Below are 21,572 nucleotides of genomic sequence, written 5' to 3' on the forward strand. Positions count from 1 at the left end.
TAGACACTATGCTTAGGTAAATATATTGACAATATATAATAAAACTGTAGACAGACAGATACAAATTTAGGTTACTTGTTAAAAATCCAGCTGCCATTGTGAGGAACACTGTTAACAGGTGTTTTAGCAGCTGATGGTCTGATTTCACTTAGTCCTTCTAAAACTGCCAATAAGATCGTCCTGCTTTAAAAGCTATGCGCTAACACATGACCTCTAAATATGGTCCTTAATGAAAAATAGAATATATCATTATTCGTTAATATATTTAAAATATATTATTTGTGTTAGTATTACAATAAAAACTAAAATGAATTGACCATGACAGGTGAGAATGGCTGAAGTTGTTTTATATGATGTTTTTGCAAAATATGCAACATGATTATTTAACTGATTGTTTTTAAATTAAATAGCATTAAAGGAGCAATATGTATTATATAATGGAAAAATTCTACATTCAAGCACACACACACTGGCATCTCTTGACAGCAGAGCATCAGCCAGTATGTTCTTGTGTTCTATTCCCCAATGCTATTTTCACACCCCAGGTTGCCAGGTATGGAACACTATATAAGGCAAACAGTGTGATGCAGCCTTTGCATCCTTCCAAAAAGCTTAACGACCAGAAACAGAGTAAAACACCACTAAATACTGGCAATGTGTTTAAATAAAAGATGGAGATGGAGCCCAGAAGGACGCCATGCTGCTCATTTTCTCCTGAACAGGAAAACACTAAGCTTCAGCTAGTTAATTTACAAAAAACACTATTAGGGATGGGCATCTCAAGTTCTTTTAACATTCGAAGTGCAGTAATGCTGTTGGATATCTTAATGTTGATGCAAATGTAATAAAACGATCCTAAATTAGGTACTTGGTAGCATTCATTGTTCCCAGACTAAGAAGTAATTTGGTTTGTGCATTCACTGTGGACCTCTACCTCACTCCACCTTGCTCTACGTCAATTTAGCTCACTCAACCTTTTTCTACCTCACTTTACCTCACTCCACTTTACCTCACTCCACTTTACCTCACTCCACCTTGCTCTGCCTCGCTCTACCTCCAGCCCAGTTGTGTCACATGAACACAGTTTGCAATGTAAAAAGCTTCCTTTTTTGGCTGAACATGGTTTATGATGGTCTTATGATGTGTTTATGATAAAAACTCATATTGCAATAACAATAAAAATATGAAGAGCCCTAATTCAAATGCTTGCACTAATACTTAATTGTCCACATGCAGCTATATTATTAAATCGGCGAGCATTTGATATAAATCAAGTCATCCAGACCAGTGCTGGCTACAGCATGCTAATGAGAACTGTCATTTTCATCAGTTACAAAGGAGATGTGACGTCAAAAAATTAGTTTTGCATCTGGGGAGGAAGAAGCAGGCTAAACAACTCAATCTGCAGTGTTTAGAAATGAGACTTTTAGGCATTTAGTACATATTGCTCCTTTAATTGAGTTATCTTGTATCCTTCATAAAGTCTTCCTTCACAATTCACTGAATTCTGTAATTTCTTTTAAATAAAAGTGCACAGCATGTTTGTGTAACAGTCAATAGAACGTGGTGAAGATTCAGGGAGATGCTTTAGGCACAACCTTTCCAAAAAATAAAAATAATAATAATAAAATAAATGTAGGTAATGTAGAAAGTACTAAAACAACAACAATACTGGCATTAGGGTATTTTATGAGCACTGCTTTGGTTATCTATCAACTTTCCACATCTACTCGCTTTACTTTTTTTTTGCATTCTGCTGGTTAATATGTGACCTCACTTTCACTCCGCACTTATTCATTTTCCATGATAAGAGCTCTCTTATGCTGTAGGAGTGTTTTAATTCTGTTAAATGTACGTGGCTAATAAACAGCACGTGGACCTGCTAGGCCGAGCCCAGGCAAGCACAAGACCTCATTTACCAATTTTGAACCACAGAATGCTGAGTCTGGCCACAGAACAGTGAACTGTACCAGATAGGACACTAAACTGCTTACGAGACACAGATTACAATGCATTGCGTAGAGCTCCACTGGGCTATAGGGCTTATATTAATCAGACTAGTCACATACGTATAAAGCACACAACATATTCAACTGCATTTTCTCTAAATACCCCCTTCATATATAGTGTTGAATCTACAGCTCCTCTCTCAGTTTCTTTTCCAGCTGTCAGATGTGTGTATTTGTGCAATAGAACCCACTGTAAGTAGTGTTAGTTTATCCTGTATATCAAAAACAGTGCAGGGGCCTCGGCTGGTCTTTGTCTGCCTGTCTTAGTGACAGATGGCCACTAGCAGGCGCTTGAAGTCGCCGCCGCATTCAGAACTGATGGCTTCCTTCAGAGGCACGTCGTACTTCTCAAGGTACATGTCCTTAATGGTCTCCAGGTCGATCTGCACAAAAATAACATTACCTTTGATTAAATGAGACTTGCAACCAAAATAGCACAAGCAACTGTGAGCTAAAAATCATCTGCAATATAAAACACCCTGTTCTGCTGGTGTTCTGTTGCTTTTATATGAAATAAATATTAACTACAATAGTAAATTACATTTACGTTGGCTTGATTAAGACAATTAATTACACTTGAAATGTGAAACATGGTGTAGGTAGATGGGAACTGTGCATGTCACAGTTTTCTTTGGAAGATATATTGTCCCAGAAATCCCAGAAATAATTGCAATAAATGCTGTGACTGTTGTTTTAAGGACATGTTATGCCACCAGTATGATGATATAATAATACTATAATAATGCAATACACTAGGGCTGGGCAATATGGCTCTAAAATGATATTAAGATATTTCATGGTATTTTTGTGATAGCGATACTCTTGGCGATATGACAAAACACTGAATACATAGAAAAAATATTTCAAGTATACACTACTGCAACAAAATAAAAAATGCATTTTATTACTGCACACAGTATGATATGGCACACCCCTAACTGGGATATTAAAAAATACAAGAAATGTATCAGATTTGTAACAGAAGCCAAAATACTAAGAATGTCATGATAGTAATAATAATTCACTCCAAATATCTCCATATATCCAGGATTAAAGTAAAATAAATGATACTGGACAGATATAATCTGTCTCTAGTAGATACATCATGGAAAATGAAAACAGTGTGATTTTTTCTTTTGCTAAAAACAGTAAAACAAATTAGTATCCTGATGTGATAATTAGGTAATTACATTAGGTAACGTCCATATATTGTAAGATAATATGATCATATTTTTTATATATATATAATTATTATGTGGTTTTTGGAGGGTTGAAACCAAACAGTAAGTACAGTTATGTGCAGATTAGGCTGTAGAAACATCACAGATTATTTCACCATCTCAAACAACATAATCTGCAGTTTAATGAATTACTGAAATACCATCAAAAGTACAACTATCTTAGAAATACATTACTTCATATAATATAATGTTAAATATGTACTATTTAAGTGTACATCCAGCTGTGTTCTCTGTGTTGCATATAAATGCTGATGTTTTATTAAATAAATTATAATACTTTTTTATCATATTGTATAATATTGTGCCATTTCTATTCTAAACATTGAGATTTGAGTTTTGTAGTCATATAGTTCAGCTTTATTTGTAGTGGCAGCAGCTCTAGAGAGCACTACAGTTACTGAAAGCTGTGGGCAGGTGCTGTTTTCCTGAGTTTGGTTAATCATTCAACTATATAATCACTTATAGGTGATGTATTATTTAACCCCTTACACACTAATCTTATTACTGGGTTACAAATCCTAACATGTATTATTCAGTAACTAATTTAAACTATTGAGTAACTGCTGTGAAAGTACTGTGTATGTTTCTGCAGTTCTGTGAGAGAGGAACTGATTTTTAAAGGATTAAACTAAACTATAACCAAAGCACAGTTCACACAAACCTGTAATTTAGTCTAGGATGTGAACTGACCTAATTCTAATGCCACAAACTGCACAGCACCATGACAAAAATCCTCATTCTTTATTTAAGCTTTAGTTAAGATTTACACTGGAGCATTCTCATTTTTAATTAATGCACACAACATGGATTCTCCCAAGCAGGCCTTATTTGGAACAATGTACTACATAACTTAAGAAGGATCTTACAGTAAGCAGGAGTTGAAAAGGGAATTTTGGAAGGAAATGTATTGGAACAAGGTCAAGGCCCCAAAAAACAAGGGTATTGCAGGTAAGGGAGAGTGAACAGCTACTGAATTGGGACAAGGCCTTGAAATAAAAAAATGAGGATTTCCCCATGTAAGGAACTGTGAGCAGGGCTAAATTGGGACAGGCCCCAAAATAAAATAATAATAATAATAATAATATAGGGAACCTACAGGCAAGGGAAAGTGAGCAGGGATCAAATTTGTATCAAGAAATAAAACAGTATGGGACCTATTTTAGCAATCTATAGCATACCGGTAAATTGTGCATCATACAGCTGGATTTAAGGTGTGTTGGTGTTTCTTTGGTATCATGAGGGCACGAAAAATACACATTGCCCGGCTCAAAACAGCAAAAGGCATGTACTTAATTCTCTTAATTAATCATGGGTGTGATTTAAACATAATGTAACATAAAACAATCTGTGTTTCAGTTGTCACAGTCAGGTGAGCTCTGGCTTTGGTGTGTTCGTATCTTAACAGTGCGGCAATTTGTGAGTCTCAGTAGAGGATACTTACCTGCTCGATCATGCTGTGAAGATACACCAGCAGCTCGTTTAAGGGAACAGAATTGTTATTTTATTCTTTATTCTGTTTATTGTTGAGTTTAAAGTCAGGTTTGCGCTCTGCAGAGCGTCCGTGTGTGTGTTTTATTAGCGGGGGTGTACACACCTTGTTGACTGTTGTCAGGGTTTTAATCAGTCAGTAACGCACCTGTATTTTCCACCACCAAGATAGAAACACGCCAGAAATGTACCTGAACACACCTCACTTCCAGACCACCAAACACATCAGTGTAGATTAATTACTAAACTCTGATGATATTGTAACAGTGTGGGCGCAAGTTGTGAAAATTGATTGTTGACGGGGTGAAAGATAGCAACGAGCATCGGTAGGACCCTAAGAGTTCTACACGCAACAAGAAGTATGCAGGGATCAAATTGAATCAAGGCTCAAAATAATACTAAAGTAACTAAAAGAAAATAATATCAGTCGTACCTCAGAACGGCACACGATGATGCGGATGAGCGTCTCCTCATCAGTTCCTGCTCCCTTCATGGCTGCATTGAGCCGGCGGGCGAAGTACAGCTGGGGCTGCTTAGCACATCTCACTGTGGACAAACGAAATCAGGGCATATAGCTTATATTACAGTACACTATAAAAAATATAATCAAATTGCATGTCTTATTTTATTTTAACTAGTTTTAGTTACTATAAAGATCACAATTTTAGTGACTTCTTATGTGAAAAGAGCATACAAGTATGTTCCATTAGGTAAAGAATACTAAAAGTGCATTTTCTACTTAATATAATCAATGGAAATGAACATTAAAATACTTTCTCCGTTTTTTCATAAAATGAATTGTTAAGCAATATGCTTTAAATTATACATTGTGTTGATATAGAAAATATATGTAGTAGCATTAAATACTGCTTAAAGTGCACTTAAGTGTAGTTTTTTTTAAGTTGTACATATGTGCACCAATATGCAAAGTAGTACATATAAAAAATATAAACAAATATATAAAAAAAACACTGAAAAACACAACCTAATGCTTCTATGTTGTATTTAAATATAGCTTAATTACAATTAAAATATATTTAAATTGCCATGAGTTTTTTTCAAAATAGTACATTTAGTATGTATTTAAATACGTATTAATATTAATTAATGCTAAAAGTATGTACTTTTTTATCTTAAGTATACTTTTAACAAATATACTTAAATGCATTTTCCTTTTTACAAATGTCATTCTAGCAGAGAGAAATGTAATTTTTTTTTAAGTCAAAGTTTAAACTTTTTAATTAACAATGAGCAAAAAATAATAAGGATCCTACAGGCAAGGGAAAGTAAATATGGATCAAATTGAGACAAGACCCAAAATAAACCAACAATAAATCCTACACTTTTACCTAATAAAGGGAAAATCCTTATCATTTTGTCATCAAAAAACTACATGTTTAACCACTAGGGGGTGCACTAGTCAGGTTTTTAAAAAGTAAAAGAGTTATTTATCTGCATTTATCAAGACTTACCAATTAAACAACAATATTTAGGTAATATTAGCTGTAGATCGTTTACTGTTTTTGAGTTGCAGAGGTCAAAATTAAAAAGTTTTTTTGATTGTGTACTCTTAAACTCAACAACTTAATATTAATTTGTAGAAATTATTTTTAAAAAGTAATAGAGCCATATCTTGAGCGAGTAGCCACTGTTGATCCTGGTAAATAATTAATACTGACCCAGAGCGGTGTAACAGTCTTTCAGGGTTCCTGAAGTTTCGTTCTCAATGGCATCCAAGATCTCCGTCCCAGAAATCTAAGACAATTAGAGGATGAAACACAATCTGTGAGTGAAAGCTCTGGCAGACAGCAGCGGCCTTGTTACTCAGACTGAGGCAGACAAAGCGCACACTCACGGCTTCGTAGGCTTTGAACATGGCCTGTAGCTGCAGGTAGTTCCTGGAGGCCAGAATGTAGCTGAATGTAGACTCATCTGTGCCGAAGCGAGCCTCTCCGGCCTGAGAGAAACGCACATCACATTTAAACCAGACTGAACATCTTAATAAGAGTGTTTTAATCTGATCATCTACATATTAAAATATGTCCCACCTCAATCAGCGCTGTAGCGTCCTGTTCGGCCAGATCATCGTCAACCTCATAGCTCTCGTCTCGGTTGCCCTGGAGGAAAGATCACAGCGGTATATAATACAAATAGAACATTAGAAACTGTAGAATAAGTTACATATCATCATAATATTAATGTTTTTTTATTACAATATTTTCAAGATTATTAAAGGCTCTTTACATACAAAGCAAAACAGGCATAAAGCACAAAATAAATATTAATTTTTAATGCTACCTGTCGATACAATATGATGGCATATACATGTTAAAGAAGAGACCACTTTAGTTTCTTTGATTTTGCTATTTATAGGTTTATGTTTGAGTAAAATGAACATTGTTGTTTAATTCTATAAACTACAGACAACATTTCTCCCAAATTCCAAATAGAAATATTCTCATTAAATGCCTAAAACAACAAAAAAGATGCAGAGCTTTTAGACCTCAAATAATGCAAAGAAAACAAGTTCATATTAATAAAGTTTTAAAAGTTCAGAAATCAATATTTGGTGGAATAACCCTGGTGGTTTTTAATCACAGTTTTCATGCATCTTGGCATCATGTTCTCCTCCACCAGTCTTACACACTGCTTTGGATAACTTTATGCCTTTACTCCTGGTGCAGAAATTTAAGCAGTTCAGTTTGGTTTGATGGTTTGTGATCATCCATCTTCCTCTTGATTATATTCCAGAGGTTTTCAATTTGGTAAAATCTTTTAACAGAGCTGTATATTTATCGCAATACTGATATATTGTCTCACCCCTGGTATCTACAGACTGACTTCTGGACTAACAGTGTGGGTCAGTGCCAGTGCCTGGCCTCTCCTTCCTCTTGTGCAGCTCTTTGTCTGCAGGAAGAGCATGGTCAGAGCCAGTCATCAACAGGAAAGTATCTGAAATCAGAGCTGGAAGGCTGCCAGTGCTGCCTGGCCCAGAGGAACAGGGAGGGGCCTGGAGAGAGCCTGCTTTCTCTACCCACAGCTAACAGGTCATTTAGTAAGCAGGCTGGTGTCCATTTTCAGATAAGAAGCAGGGCTGTGTACCTGAAGCAGCATGGTCAGCAGCCTCTGCACATGCCCACTGGTGTCTCCGGCAATGTCCGACTCCAGATCCCTGTCATGCACTGCAAAGAACAGGGGGTTATAATCAGACAGAGCAAACAGAAACCCTTTCATCTCTCATACATACAGTAAGATCCACTTTAACCCTGGTTATTTTATGTGACTAGTTACTGCTTAGTCAGACTGAAATCAGATTAATATGTGCATCTCAGACCACCTTCTGAAGTGGTTTGTGTGATTGGATTTACATCTGTTTTAAATAAGGCTCAGACCACCTCCTGAAGTGGTTTAAGGTATCGGATTTGTATCTGTAATAAATGCTTCTCAGATTAGATCTGTATCTATTTTAAACTCGTCTTAGACCACCTCCTAAAGTGGTTTGAGGTATCGGATTTATATCTGTTATAAGTGCATCTCAGATCAGATCTGTATCTATTTTAAACTCTTCTCGGACCACCTTCTGAAGTGGTTTGAATGTCTGGATTTCTATCCGTTTTGAATGCATTTCAGACCACCTCCTGAAGTGGTTTGATTGACAACCCTGTTCCTTACTATTGTTGCTTATAATGCTTCTTATAATCTGGTGCCTTATAGTCCATAAAATACGGTAGTAATAGAACTCCAATGAGGACAAAAACAGCCACAATGAAATGGGGGTCTTGTTCTGTTCCCATACAAACTCTGAAAGAGTTCATTTCTGTGAATTTGGACTACAATGGATGAGTTTGTAAGTTTGAGTGGGTTAGGGATCATCATAAATTCATCTAATACTAATACTATATCACTAGAATCTAGTAAAAAGTCTGGACAGAAGAGATAGTTACGCCAAAAAAGGAGGGTAATCTCTTTATCTCTTTAATACCCAATACTTCTGTCCATACAGAACATCAGTAGTCCTACTCTTTAGAGCGTACAGTAAGTGGCAGTGCATTCTGATCATGTCTGAAGTGCAGATCTCTCTGTGAGGAAAGGGTGTTCCCGCACATGACTCAGTCAGCTTGTGTTTTCCTCTATTTAATTAGTGTGGTTACGGGACGGAAGAGGCGCTATTTTCAGTATTCACATAACATAACTTAAAAAAAGAATGGCCTTTAACTTTTCATCTTTTATAGTCCAGACAATATTTTTTTATTTAAATTCCACAGCGTTACTAATGTCAGAAACATTTTGCGACAGAAAGTTTACCTTGTAAGTAGGTTTCCTTGTAAGTAGCAATCTCCTGTAGCAAACAATAAGAGAGGAAAAAAACCCATCAGGCTCTTAAAGCAGAAAACAATAACTCAATAAACAATACCCTCCATCCTTCCCTTTGTCAGCCTGGGCTTTACTCTTTAAGAATGGACATTTAAGGATGGGAATTCAGATTGTAGTGATGCTGCTTCATGATCATGGGTTCTGTTGTAGCGATCTCTAAACGAGCCATCAACTGCGCACCATGCAGCTTTATTTAGGGCGTATCAGTGTGTCTTTGCTGTCGTAACGACAGGAAAAGTACACCTTGCGCGACTTGAAACACGTAAAATGCATGGTCTAATTCTCTTAATTAATCATGGGTGTGTTTTAGGCATAATGTTAAATAAACATAAATAATTCAGCCTGCCATTTGCCATCCCTTTAAGAACCAGGTGTGCTCTCACTCTGGTGGATTGCTACTTTAATGGCACAGTGCTTCTACGCTTCTCAAGAAAGGAAACTGACCTGTTTGTTCAGTCTGTGAGGTGCACAAGCAGGTAGTTTACAGGAAAAGCAATTTATTAAATTTTTTATTCTGTTTATTTTTGATGTAAAAGCTGGGTTGGCGCTGCTGCTAGCTAGCATATCGCTAATGCTGGCAAATCGGCAAAATTATTAATTGACAGAACTGTTAATCTAGTTAAAAAGAAAACACTTGCATGATGTTGATTTTTCATTATTTAATAAAAGACTAAATTTTCGCTACCAACATGAAATAAGCTAACTGCCAAGATAGCAATGAACATCTGAATGTTGACTGCTGTCAGGGTTTAAATCAGTCAGTGGTGCACCTGTGTTTTCCATTACCGTTCCAGATCACCATCCCATCAGTGCCAATTTATTCCTAATCTCCATCACTATTATAACGGTGCAGGAGCAAGGTGTAAAATAAGACACACCTTGTTCACAGGGTGCAAGATAGCAATGAGCTCTGAAAATTCAAACTTCTTTATAATTTAAATAGAACATATAGAGACGTACAGCATTAGTAGCAGTGCAGAGGATCTCCACCAGCACGTCCTCATCAGTGCCGGCTCCCTTCATGGCTTTGCGAAGCTCCTTGACGGCAAACACATGTGGTGGATCCAGCATGGCCAGGATGGCGTTCTCAAAGTTTCCAGACAGCTCGCTCTTCAGCACCTCCACCAACTCCTTAACACCAAACACAGAACGCACAACTCTTTATCTTCTAACAATTCAGTCATTCATAATATATATTACTTTATGTTCAGTCACATTTCAGACTCTTATATAACCCCATGCATTTATAAATGAACTGATGTTCAGCTCGTACCTAAATAACAGGATATTACACAGTAATAAATGGGAAAAAAATTTAGATTATCAATACGTGGTATTAAATTACTAAATCTACTGTTCATTACTCCATGTTTTGGCACTGTACTTAAATAAATAGGTTAAATCTGTGTTGAAGAATATTGGTTCTGAAATTGCGTGAAACTTTAGGAGTATTTTATCCTGTGTAAAGTACCATAGAGAATTGTCTCATGATAAATCAAGTATCACGCAATCACAGTATCATGATCTTGTATCATGAGATGCCCTGTGATTCCCACCTCTAATGCAGAGCGTCTTATATCTGATCTACAATTAGGCAAACTACAGGTCGGGGAATACAGTGCTGCTCTAATATAGTAGAAACTGTTCTCTGGACAGTTAAATGTTATTTACATTTACATTTAATACAATATTTAAACATATTTTCTTTTATTTATTTCCCATTTCTAATTTATCTGGCCAATTCTCTCACCCATTCAGCTGCTACTCCGCTGTATATCCCCCCCGTCACTAGTGATAACACAACTCTAGGAAGGTAAAGACTAGCACATGCCTCCTCCAATACATGTGAAGTCAGACTCCGCCTCTTTTTGAACTGCTGCTGATGCAGCATTACCGAATAGCATCACAGCGCACTCGGAGGAAAGCGCAGCGACTCGGTTCTGATACATCAGAAGGAGTGATGAGGGGAAAGAGCGCCATCTACTGTACCCACCCAGAGAGAGAGCAAGGCCATTTGTGCTTTTTTGGGACTCTGGCAGCTAATGGCAAGCTACATGACTGGGATTCAAACCAGTGACTCACCAATTATGGTGGCAGCACTTTTAACACGTGTGTTACTTATAATTACGATGAAGTAAACATCTGCTGAGTATTTTACCAAAAAACGTTCTTATAAGGGTTTATCTCAAACTACAAAAAAGCTGACTTAGAGTGAAGCAGACAGTTTGATTTTTGGAGTAATGTATTGTAGGGGTGGGAATCTTTTACTATCTCACGATTCGATTCGATTCCGATTTTGGGGGCCACGATTCGATTCAAAATCGATTTTTGATTCAAAATGATTTGATTTATAAAAATTTATTGAAAACTTATTGAAAAAAAAGCCTCCAAAATATACACTGGTCCTGGAGAAGGTAATGTGTTACAAAAACAATAAAATGTGCAGGAATGTGGGTCTTCAGTGACAGAGGAATCACTGGGATATCACAATGACGTTAATGAACAATAAATAAATAATAAATAACACTGCTTTATTATAAGGCTACTAGCGGTGGTGTGTAGGTGACGCTGCTGGGCTGATGTGATGATAGCAGTGGAGCGCTAAAGTTCAGGAGCAGCTGCTGATTAACTAGTTAATTTAAGGTCGTTGTATTTCTTCAGAAAGGGGGCAGGAGGTGGAGAAATTAATTCATATTGTCCATTCCTTAATTCCTCTGTGATGGGGAGCTGAAATTAGCTCTGATTAGCTTATTGTTATTTTTCCGTTCCGCCTTAAATGCTGCAGCCCGCTGCCACCTGTAGCGTTATTTAAGGTGGAACTGGAAAGTTAGCTAGTTAGCTAGCTAACAGAAACTGAAACTAACTACTAGCGATCTTTTTTATGCTTGTTATGAAGCATTCTGCCATAAAACATTAAAACTACACGTTAATCTAAGGTAATATAGTGCTTGTTCTGCCATCTTACCGGTGATTCTCATACACCTACGCTATGTGTGGGTCTGACGGTAAGTTCAAACTGCAGCGGCCACGGTCGCTTTGGGCAGTGGGAGGCGGAGCGAAAAACGCTTCGTGCCGCTGCAGTGTGAACTTACCGTGAGGGGTAGGGCCAAGGGAAGAAATGGGATTGGACCTTAGAATCGATTTTGGGACATTTTAAATCGATTCTGAATCGTAGTAAATGAGAATCAAGATTCTTATGTGAATCGATTTTTTGGCACACCTCTAATGTATTGGATAAATTGGAAACCCTCAATAACTAACTATGGAACCATACTATGGAACTATGGAACTATACTTACATCATCATACTTTTCAAAGTAAGCCTGCTTTATCTCCATTCGCTGAGCTGCTGAGCGGTTAGCCAGGATGTCGATGATGGCTTGCTCATCAGTTCCTGAAACAAAACGGATTAAAATATGAATAATTAAATAAATGTAATATCTTTTAGCCTTTCAAAAGTCATTAGTAGAGGATTCATATTTAAACATTTCTCTATAGGTATCTAAATACAAGAACCAACAGTTTGTAGATGTATAACATCTAAATGGAATCATACTGTAAAGTTTTTTTCTGTCAGTGTGTTTAAGAAAGAGAAGAGGTTGTAATGAGAGATTGTAACAGCTCACCAAAGCCTTTGCAGGCCTTACGGATGGCCTTGATATCAGCCACAACATCAAAGTCCTCATATGGAACAATCGTTGGCTGTGGAATAAAAAGAAAAACAATATTATTTAATCAAATGTCTGTCAAAATAGTTTCAAAGTTGCTCAAAATGATAGATTATAAAGTAGTTAAATACGATCAAGGCCACCTCCAACAGCATGTCCCAGAAATTATTGCGATATTTTTGTAATTTAAAAGACTATTAAATGCCACTGACATAATGATAACAGAATAGCATAAAAAAGCAAGTAAACACTTTTTAAAGAAAGTAATAAATTTATTAATCATTTATTATAATTAGTTTGGGAGTTATATACTTATTTCTTCACCTACTTGAGTCCACACTGTGTGAATGGAGTCACATTAATTGAAGCATGACTGGAGATAAAATACTGTTTATTGTTATATATGTGAACAAACATACAAATTAACACAATAGACAATATCACGATTGTCAAAAATGATGGAGGTCATGTTAATTTATTATTTATTATTAATCAATATTGCAATTATTGTGACAGGCCTACAAGGCAGGTAGGATCAATGTTTGGGGTGGGCGATATGACACTGATTTAAAAAAAATATTTCAAGAATACACTGCTGCAACAAAATAAAAATTACACTTTATTATTGAATACGATATGATATGGCACACCCCTAACTGAGATATTAAAAAATACAAGAATTTGATCAGATTTCTAACAGAAGTCGATGATTCAGAATGTCATGATACTAATAATACTAATTATGCACTTCAAATATCTGCATATATCCAAGATTAAACTAAAATAAATGATACTGGACAGATATATTCTGTCTCTAGTGGATATATAATGGAAAATGAGAACAGAGTGATTATAGTACTCTTATGTGATAATTAGGGGTGGGTGATATGGCACCATATCTCAGGGTATAATATTGTTCACAATATTTAAAAATCTGTCAATATATTGATGCTGTTGGTGCCAAATTCCAACTCTACCATCTTCAGTGTGCCTCACCAGAATTCTATACTCATTAGACACGGCTATGTTTCTCCAGTCTTCAGCTGTCCAGTGTTGGTGAGCATGAGCTGTGAGTCCATGCAGCCTCAGCTTTCTGTTCTGGGCTGACAGAAACAGAATCTGACTCTGTGTTCTGCTGTTATAGCAAAACATCCCCGTCTTAATTAAGGTTGGACACGTTGCTCATTCTGAGGTGCTTTTCTGCTTTACACAATTACGCTACTGTAGCCTTTCTGTCAGCTCCAACCAGTCGAACCATTCTCTGCTGACTTTTTTTTCTTAACAACGATGTTTCCATCTGCAGAACTGAAGATCCGTTCACTAGAGTCTAATCAAACCAGCTTGCTCCATTCTGATGGTTGAAATAATCAAATTACCTGAAGCTGCTGACTCATATCTGCCTGATCTTATTCTCAGCACTAGTGCCACATGCTTGGCTGATTACATTAATTTAAGGAATGCATAGATCTACAATAGATCTACAATCTTGTCTTGTCAGGTTTTTGGCTCCAAATGTTCCAAAACTCAGTTTTAGAACATCTCAATTTTTACCTTGATTTACCTCTAGCACTTGATCACCATTAAAAAGAGTTAATCTGGCATTTGGTGGAGACTACTGTCCAGGGAAAGCTTTCTACTAAATTTTGGAGACTTGCTATGATGATTTGAGCTTTGGAAAGGTAGGTAGGATGGATGATCACCACCCCAACTTATTCCAAAAGTATTGGATGGAGCTCCATCATTCCAGAGAACACAGTTCCACTGCTCCACAGCTCAATATTGGGTACTATCTCAAATCTACTTAAATCTCATTTGCTATCTGTTACAGATAGTCTTATTCTATTGGTAATATGTCTATACAGGGGCATTTGCTTATCTCTGCCAGCAATAGGTGCTGTAGCTAAATGCATTCATTATAAGAATCTACAAATATTTGGACATAGGACAGTGTCACGTTTAACAGCTTAATTTTCTGACCGTATAAAGCTAAATTCGAAAATAGAAAATTGTGTATAAAACATTTTTTAAACATTCAGTATAGTGAAGAAGAAATGGCGTTTTATCCAACTTTCAATTATTTGTTTTTTTTTCCAGCCTTTCGCAAACAGAATTTCAAGAAAAATTAAAAGTTGAGTCTTCTCTTAATTTACAGATTTGTCCATTTTTGTATCTTGTAATACAAATCTGATGGTATAATTCAACTTGCAAAATGCAAAAATCAGAAAATAAAGGAAATATTAATTTTTATTTTTTTCCTGAAATTCTGATTGTGAGGGGCAGAGATGAAAAAGCTAAAATTGGAAAAATGGATGAAATCTTATTTCTTGTACACTGCACTACATAAAAAAATAAATAATTTGTTTTTACATCAATTTTTTTATTTTTGCATTAAGCCTAAAAAAGTCAGAAAATGTAATTGTAATCGTTACACTGACCCATATAGGCCCCTATTTTAGCACTCTTAAGAACACCAGTCAATTGCAGATCCTGCAACTGGATTTAGAGCATGTCGGAGTGTCTTTGGTATTGAAAGGGTGAAAAAAATACACCTTGAACGGCTTAAAATGCACAAAAGGCATGAACTAATTCTTTTAATGAATCAATTGTGTGTTTAATTTTGGGCGTGATGTGAAGTAAACCAATCAGTGTTCCAGTTGTAATTCCCTTTAAGAGGCAGGTGAGTTCTGACTTTGGCGCGTTCGTATCTTAACAGCGCGGCGCTTTTGTGCATCTCAGCAGAGACAGATATTGAGCTGCTCGTTCACACTGTGAAGATACACCAGCAGCTCATTTAAGGGATCAGTAATGTTATTTTATTCTTTATTCTGTTTATTGTTGAGTTAAAAGTCGGGTTGTGCTCTGCAGCGCGTCCGTGTGTGTCTGCATAATGTGGTGCTGCAACAAATAGTCGATCTACTCAACAATTTGTTAACTCCATATGTTCGTTGCAGACTAATCATCAATTAGTAGCACTACACAAATAACTTAAAATTATTGACAAAAACACAATGTAATAGATGGATAACACTAAACTTAACTGCCTGTGTCTCCAAAAGTGCCCAATCACAACACTAATTTTAAGCACCTTCCACATTCAAAGGACGATGTCCTGGACATTTAAAGGGCATTTAAATCCCACGTTCAGCTGTTTCTAGGGCTTTGAACCAATAATGAAAGCTAGAAACAGAAGCTGTACCCAGAGCAAGCAGAGGGGGAGGGCATGGCAGGCCCTTCCTAACAGCAATAAGCACAGCTTTGTACCAACCAGCCAAAGGGTACATTCAGTATTTTGTATCACTGTACTAATAAACAATAGATATTTTAATTGCACATTTTTTATTTGAAAGCCAGACAATTTTGGATCATCAAGTTCTTTACACACATTCAGTTAAAGATAATGTTTATAATCTTTATAATCTTTACTGCTACAAAAACCATGGGTACAAAAAAGGATTTCACTGAAAGGTACTTTTTTGTACCTTAATATAAGGTACAGCCCCAGCGACAAGCTCTGTACTCTTTTAAGTACAAATCTGTACTTACTTTTCTTAGTGTGAAATGATCATAGATTGCAGCCCTAGTGTAACGAGTAGGGTGGGTGCACCTATAGGAATGATGATTAACTGTTGTCAGGGTTTTAATCAGTCAGTGGAGCTCCTGTGTTTTCCACCACCAAAATAGAAACAAAGTAGAGACAGACCTTTTAAACACTAGGATCCACCACAGATGGTGATCAATATCAGTGCAGGGTTCATCTGAGCAGCTCCCATTGATTGGCAGAGCAGTTGTAATAATAGTAGTGGTACTATGGTATCAGCAGCTTACGCTAACACAGCACTGGCTGCTGCTCTATCCAAACAGCTTCAGCACAAAAGCAGCCTCAGCTGAGGCCCCTCAGATAAACCCAGCCGAGCCAGCACTCCTCCCCCTGCCCCCTCCATTCCTCCACACTCACTTTCACATCCACACTCCCCACCCATACTCAGACAAGCCCCGCCCTCCTGTGCTGGGACTGGCTATGCTAGTTTACATTGAAAACCTCTGGAATGTAATCAAGAGGAAGCTGTGTAGTCACTGAACTGCTTGAATTTTTGCACCAGGAGTGGCATAAAGTTATCCAAAAGCAGTGTGTAAGACTGGTGGAGGAGAGCATGCCAAGCTGCATGAAAGCTGTGATTAAATTCAGGGTAATTCCACCAAATATTGATTTCTGAACTCTTTAAACTTTATGAATATGAATTTCTGAAAGCTCTGTGCCTTTTTCTTTAGTTTGACCATTTCTCATTTTTTGCAAATAAAAGCTCTAAATGACAATATTTTTATTTGGAATTTGGGAAACATGTTGTATGTAGTTTATAGAATAAAACAATAATGTTCATTTTACTTAAACATAAACCTATAAATAGTAAAATCAAATAAACTAATCATTTACATTTGAAGTGGTCTCTTATTCTTTTCCAGAGCTGTATCAGAGGTGATTACACTAATTAAGACAAGTAGAATAAGTCTTATACTGAAAAAATTATTTTACCTATTTTTCCTAGATCTTCAAACTTTAAAACAGCTCAATTTGACCCGTAACATAACAGGAGGGTTAAAAATAAATCATAATGATATAAAAATATCAATGGTCTAAACATGGTTGTTTACCACATTACTCACGATTTAGTCTTAAATGTGATTATCTAGTGTTAAAATGTTAATGCTGAACAGACAGAAACCTCAGACCTGCAGCGAAGAAACCTAACTACCTAATTTTGTATATTATTAATTTATTATTAATTTAGTCTTAAATGTGATTATCTAGTGTTAAAATTTGTTTTATTGTAATGTTAACGCTGAAATAGACAAAAAACCTCAGACCTGCAGTGATTAAAACCTAATTACCTAATTTTTATATGATTCATTTAGTCTTAAATGTGATTATCTAGTGTTAAAATGTGTTTTATTGTAATTTTTAGGCTGAAATAAACAGAAACCTCAGACCTGCAGTGATGAAAGCTGTTTAATCAATCTCAGCACCGCATGGGCGGGGCTTCGCTGGGGAAGTGGGTGGAGCTTAGCCGAAAACGGGCGGGGTTTAGAATAACGGGTTAGTGAGGAATTCCGCAGAGGAGCGGCCTCGTCCTTTTCACTGCTGACCGAGTTTAAAGCACTATAATAACCGCATACAGCGAATAAACGCTATATCAGCCTCATATATACAGTAAATTAGTGTTTTCTATATAAAATAACTCTCATAAATCCTTTTACTCCCTCCGCCCTGCTTCTCTCTCCACCTCTTTTAGTTTATTTTACTGTTTAAAGCTCCCTTCACTCCACCCTCCTCAATCCCCCTCTTTCTCACACTGTTCACTGCTTTTATTACTTTTAATCACTTTTATGAATCTTTTCTTCCCGTTTAACGTAAATAATCAGGCTCCTCTTCAACGTCATCAGCCTTTACACAGCCAGATACACAATAAAAACCATGAAATAACAGTAAATATCATTAATAACGCACAGTAAACCCTTTATCTGTGTGTAATAGTGATGAGGGAAGCGCTGTACTCACCTGGCAGTTCCCCATTTCTCTCCTGTTTATCAGTTTCTGTGGGAAAAAACGCGCTGAGCTGAATAAAGTCCTGCTACTGATGGGAGTCGCTGACCGAGCTGCCCCGCTGCTGCGCATGCGCACAGTGCGGCGGAGCCTCTGCTCCGCGTGACGTCAAGGTCACGTTGGTATTCTTTCACAAAATAAAAAACTAAAAAAATATTAGTTTCTGATTCATTTTCATTTTAACTAAAACTACTCGTTTAACAGGAAAGCATAGTAAAGCATAGTATCGCACGTTCATTTGATATTCAACTGAGAATAAAAAAGGTAAATTAAAAAATATATTATTTTGTTTTTCTTTTTTGAAAATAATACCAAAAAACAAACAATTGCTTGTATTTTCTGCTTTTTATTCAATTATGATCCAAAAAAATGAGAAATAAACAAAAAACGTAAAGAATGTAAAAAAAAAATAAATGATACATGAATTCGTCTAGTCCGTTTCTTTTTTATTTCTCATTTTTGTTTGGATCTTTAAATAAAAAACAAGAAAATCAAAACAGTTATTTTTTTTTTGTATTATGTTTAAAAAACTAGATAATTAATTGTTTTTTTAATCCAATTTTGGATAATCAAGAGGACGAATGACACAAGGATTCTTCTGGTCCATTTTTTATTTGTTTTTTATTTGTTTGGATCATCAAATAAAAAAACAAAAGTAAAATCAAAAGAAAAAAGTTGTTTATTGTAATTACATTTTTTATAGGATTCATTTAGTCTTAAATGAGATTATCTGGTGTTATAATGTGTTTTATTGTAATGTTAAGGCTGATATAGATAGCAACCTCAGGCCTGCAGTGATGAAAGCTGTTTAATCAATCTCAGCACATAAGGGGCGGCGCGGGGGACATGGGCGGGGCCAAAGATACACAGATTATTCTCTTTTCTTTTGATTCAGTGTCTTTCAGTTTATGAATTTTTACATTGTAAATTTATTATTGAAGACTATAATAAAGCTCTACAGGAACACACAGAATTATTCTGTAAACAGTAAAATTTGTTAAACAAACCAGAATATGATTTATACTTTAGATACTTCACATACTAGTCACATTTATCTTTGAGGACAGATCTGAACACTCTTGGTGAGATTTTAATCTCAGTGTTTTCATGAGGGAGAGTCACCTGGAATAGTTTTCTCAGCGTCTTGAAGGAAGGAGTTCCTGGAGGTGCTGAACAATAGTTGCTGCTTTTCCTTCATCCCAATTAAATCACCTCAAATCACCCTCTCAGTTCATCAGGTTTAGATCACTTTTTTACTACGTAATTCCATATGTGTCCCTTAATCTTTTTTATGTATTTAATATTAATCTACAATAAATAAAGTAAATTAAATGAAGAAAAATATTGAATGAGAAGGTGTGTCCAAACCTTTGACTGATACTGTATATTCTATTTTATTGCAATTACATTTTTCTTTTGTCAGTTGACTTTTGACTGATACTGAATTTCAGAAAATAAACCTTCTAGGTATTTATCACAGATCAAATACAGTTGTTTAATAATATAATAATGCCCCTTTTAGAACACAAAGGCCCTTAATAACCATATAATTACATCTATACATCTATATTTATATCTATGTTAATAGATAATTAATAGACTATTAATCCAGGGAATTCAATTAATCTTTTTCATTTTTTTACTTTTTGACATTCTTTTTTGATTGTTTTTTTTTTCATGATAAATAGACTAAAATAAATGTTTAAAAAAATACACTGACTTCCATTGAAAGTTAAAGAGCTTCTTTCTTTTTAGTTTTATGTTACTACCCACCTTTAGAGAAGCTCAGGTAACAATACTGAAGCAGTTTAAATACAGTGAGATTAAATAGGATTTTATGGGATGTTTATTTATGACGCAGTTGTACAGTTATACCTTCCTTATTGTAATTATAGTGCTTAAGCCATGCTAACCACTGCTTTGGAACAGGAGATATGAGTGATGTTTTCCATTCTGACTCTGGTCTGCACGTGTGAGGAACTTATACTTGTCTGAATCACACCAGGAAAACTACTCACTTCCTCACACACTGACTTATATACAGTTTGGGAGGAGTCGTACTTTTCTCATTGTTTCTGTGAAACATTATATGTCCGAATGTTTAAGAGCATTTTTTAATGCGTTTTCTTTATTTTCATGACTGTTTACATTGTAGATTCTCACTGAAGCATCAAAACTATGAATGAACACATGTGGAGTTTTTTGTACTTAACAAAAAATGAGCTGAACCTCCACAGTCACCGGACCTGAACCCAATCCAGATGGTTTGGGGTGAGCTGGAGCACAGAGTGAAGAAGGCAAAGGAGCAACAAGTGCTAATAAACACCTCTGGGAACTCCTTCCTTCAAGACTGATGGAAAACCATTTCAAGTGGCCACCTCTTTGAGAAGCTCATTGAGAGGATGATGCCAAGAGTGTGCAAAGCAGTAATCAGAGCAAAGGGGGGCTGTTTTGAAGAAACTAGAATATAAATATATTTTTTTTAGTTAATTCACCTTTTTTGGTTAATTACATAAAACTCCACGTGTTCATTCATAGTTTTGATGCTTCAGTGAGAATCTACAATGTGAATAGTCATGAAAATAAAGAAAATGCAATATTACCTAATTACAATTACTTCCTTTATACAATATTACTCAAATAATTTATGACACATAATATATTATAATTCCTGAAATTTAAATATTTTTAGTTAAAACACACATATTACACTGTCTCAACACACTGATGACATGTAATATATTCTTTTTAAAGACTTTAGAGACTAAAGACATTAGAGACTAAATCTTTGGGATTATGTAAGTATTTGAATGTGTGTTTTAATTAAAACTATATGTAATAATATTGTATAAATTAAGCAATTGTAATTAGGTAATATTTTATGCAGAAATGAAGTAAAGGTTACTAAAAGAAAGGATTGACTGAAGTTCAGTTCACTTATTTACTCTATTTAACATTTAAGTCTTGAAACCGAGTTGAAGTTTCTTAAATTTACATAAAATTAAATTTACTTATAAAAAAGCAAATGCAGAAAGTAAATTTCACACATCATTTTTTTCAGTGTAGCTTCCATGGGACATGGCAAAATTGATGAGACGCTCTAATAGTTCTTACTTCATTTTATATATTCGTGTTATATAGAACCCTTTTTGTTGTTCATACTGTAGGTGTTTCTGATAAAAGGTCCACTAGG

General features: G+C 35.7%; 1 protein-coding gene and 1 long non-coding RNA gene across 3 annotated transcripts in view; one reads left to right on the top strand and one right to left on the bottom strand.

Annotated features, from left to right (window-relative positions):
* The window catches only part of LOC125802381 (uncharacterized), a 71,759-nt gene that overhangs the window by 35,498 nt on the left and 14,689 nt on the right, over positions 1 to 21,572 (top strand). The gene's annotated exons all lie outside the window — the stretch shown is intronic.
* Positions 1,002 to 18,452, bottom strand: anxa13 (annexin A13). 2 transcript variants are annotated; one of them, XM_049480260.1, is made up of 11 exons: positions 18,335 to 18,452; positions 12,739 to 12,814; positions 12,412 to 12,506; positions 10,073 to 10,240; positions 9,044 to 9,077; positions 7,841 to 7,920; positions 6,787 to 6,855; positions 6,594 to 6,695; positions 6,418 to 6,493; positions 5,172 to 5,284; positions 1,002 to 2,392 (listed from the first exon to the last, which is right to left on the bottom strand). In XM_049480260.1, exons 1-11 carry the CDS (start codon positions 18,449 to 18,451, stop codon positions 2,273 to 2,275), a joined length of 1,050 nt encoding a protein of 349 aa, XP_049336217.1. In that variant the 5' UTR covers position 18,452; the 3' UTR covers positions 1,002 to 2,272. The 2 variants fall into 2 exon arrangements, with proteins under 2 accessions (XP_049336217.1, XP_007239306.2); XM_007239244.4 differs by having other exon boundaries at positions 10,073 to 10,243.

Source organism: Astyanax mexicanus, chromosome 6, assembly GCF_023375975.1.
Source record: "Astyanax mexicanus isolate ESR-SI-001 chromosome 6, AstMex3_surface, whole genome shotgun sequence".
NCBI lineage: Eukaryota > Metazoa > Chordata > Actinopteri > Characiformes > Acestrorhamphidae > Astyanax > Astyanax mexicanus.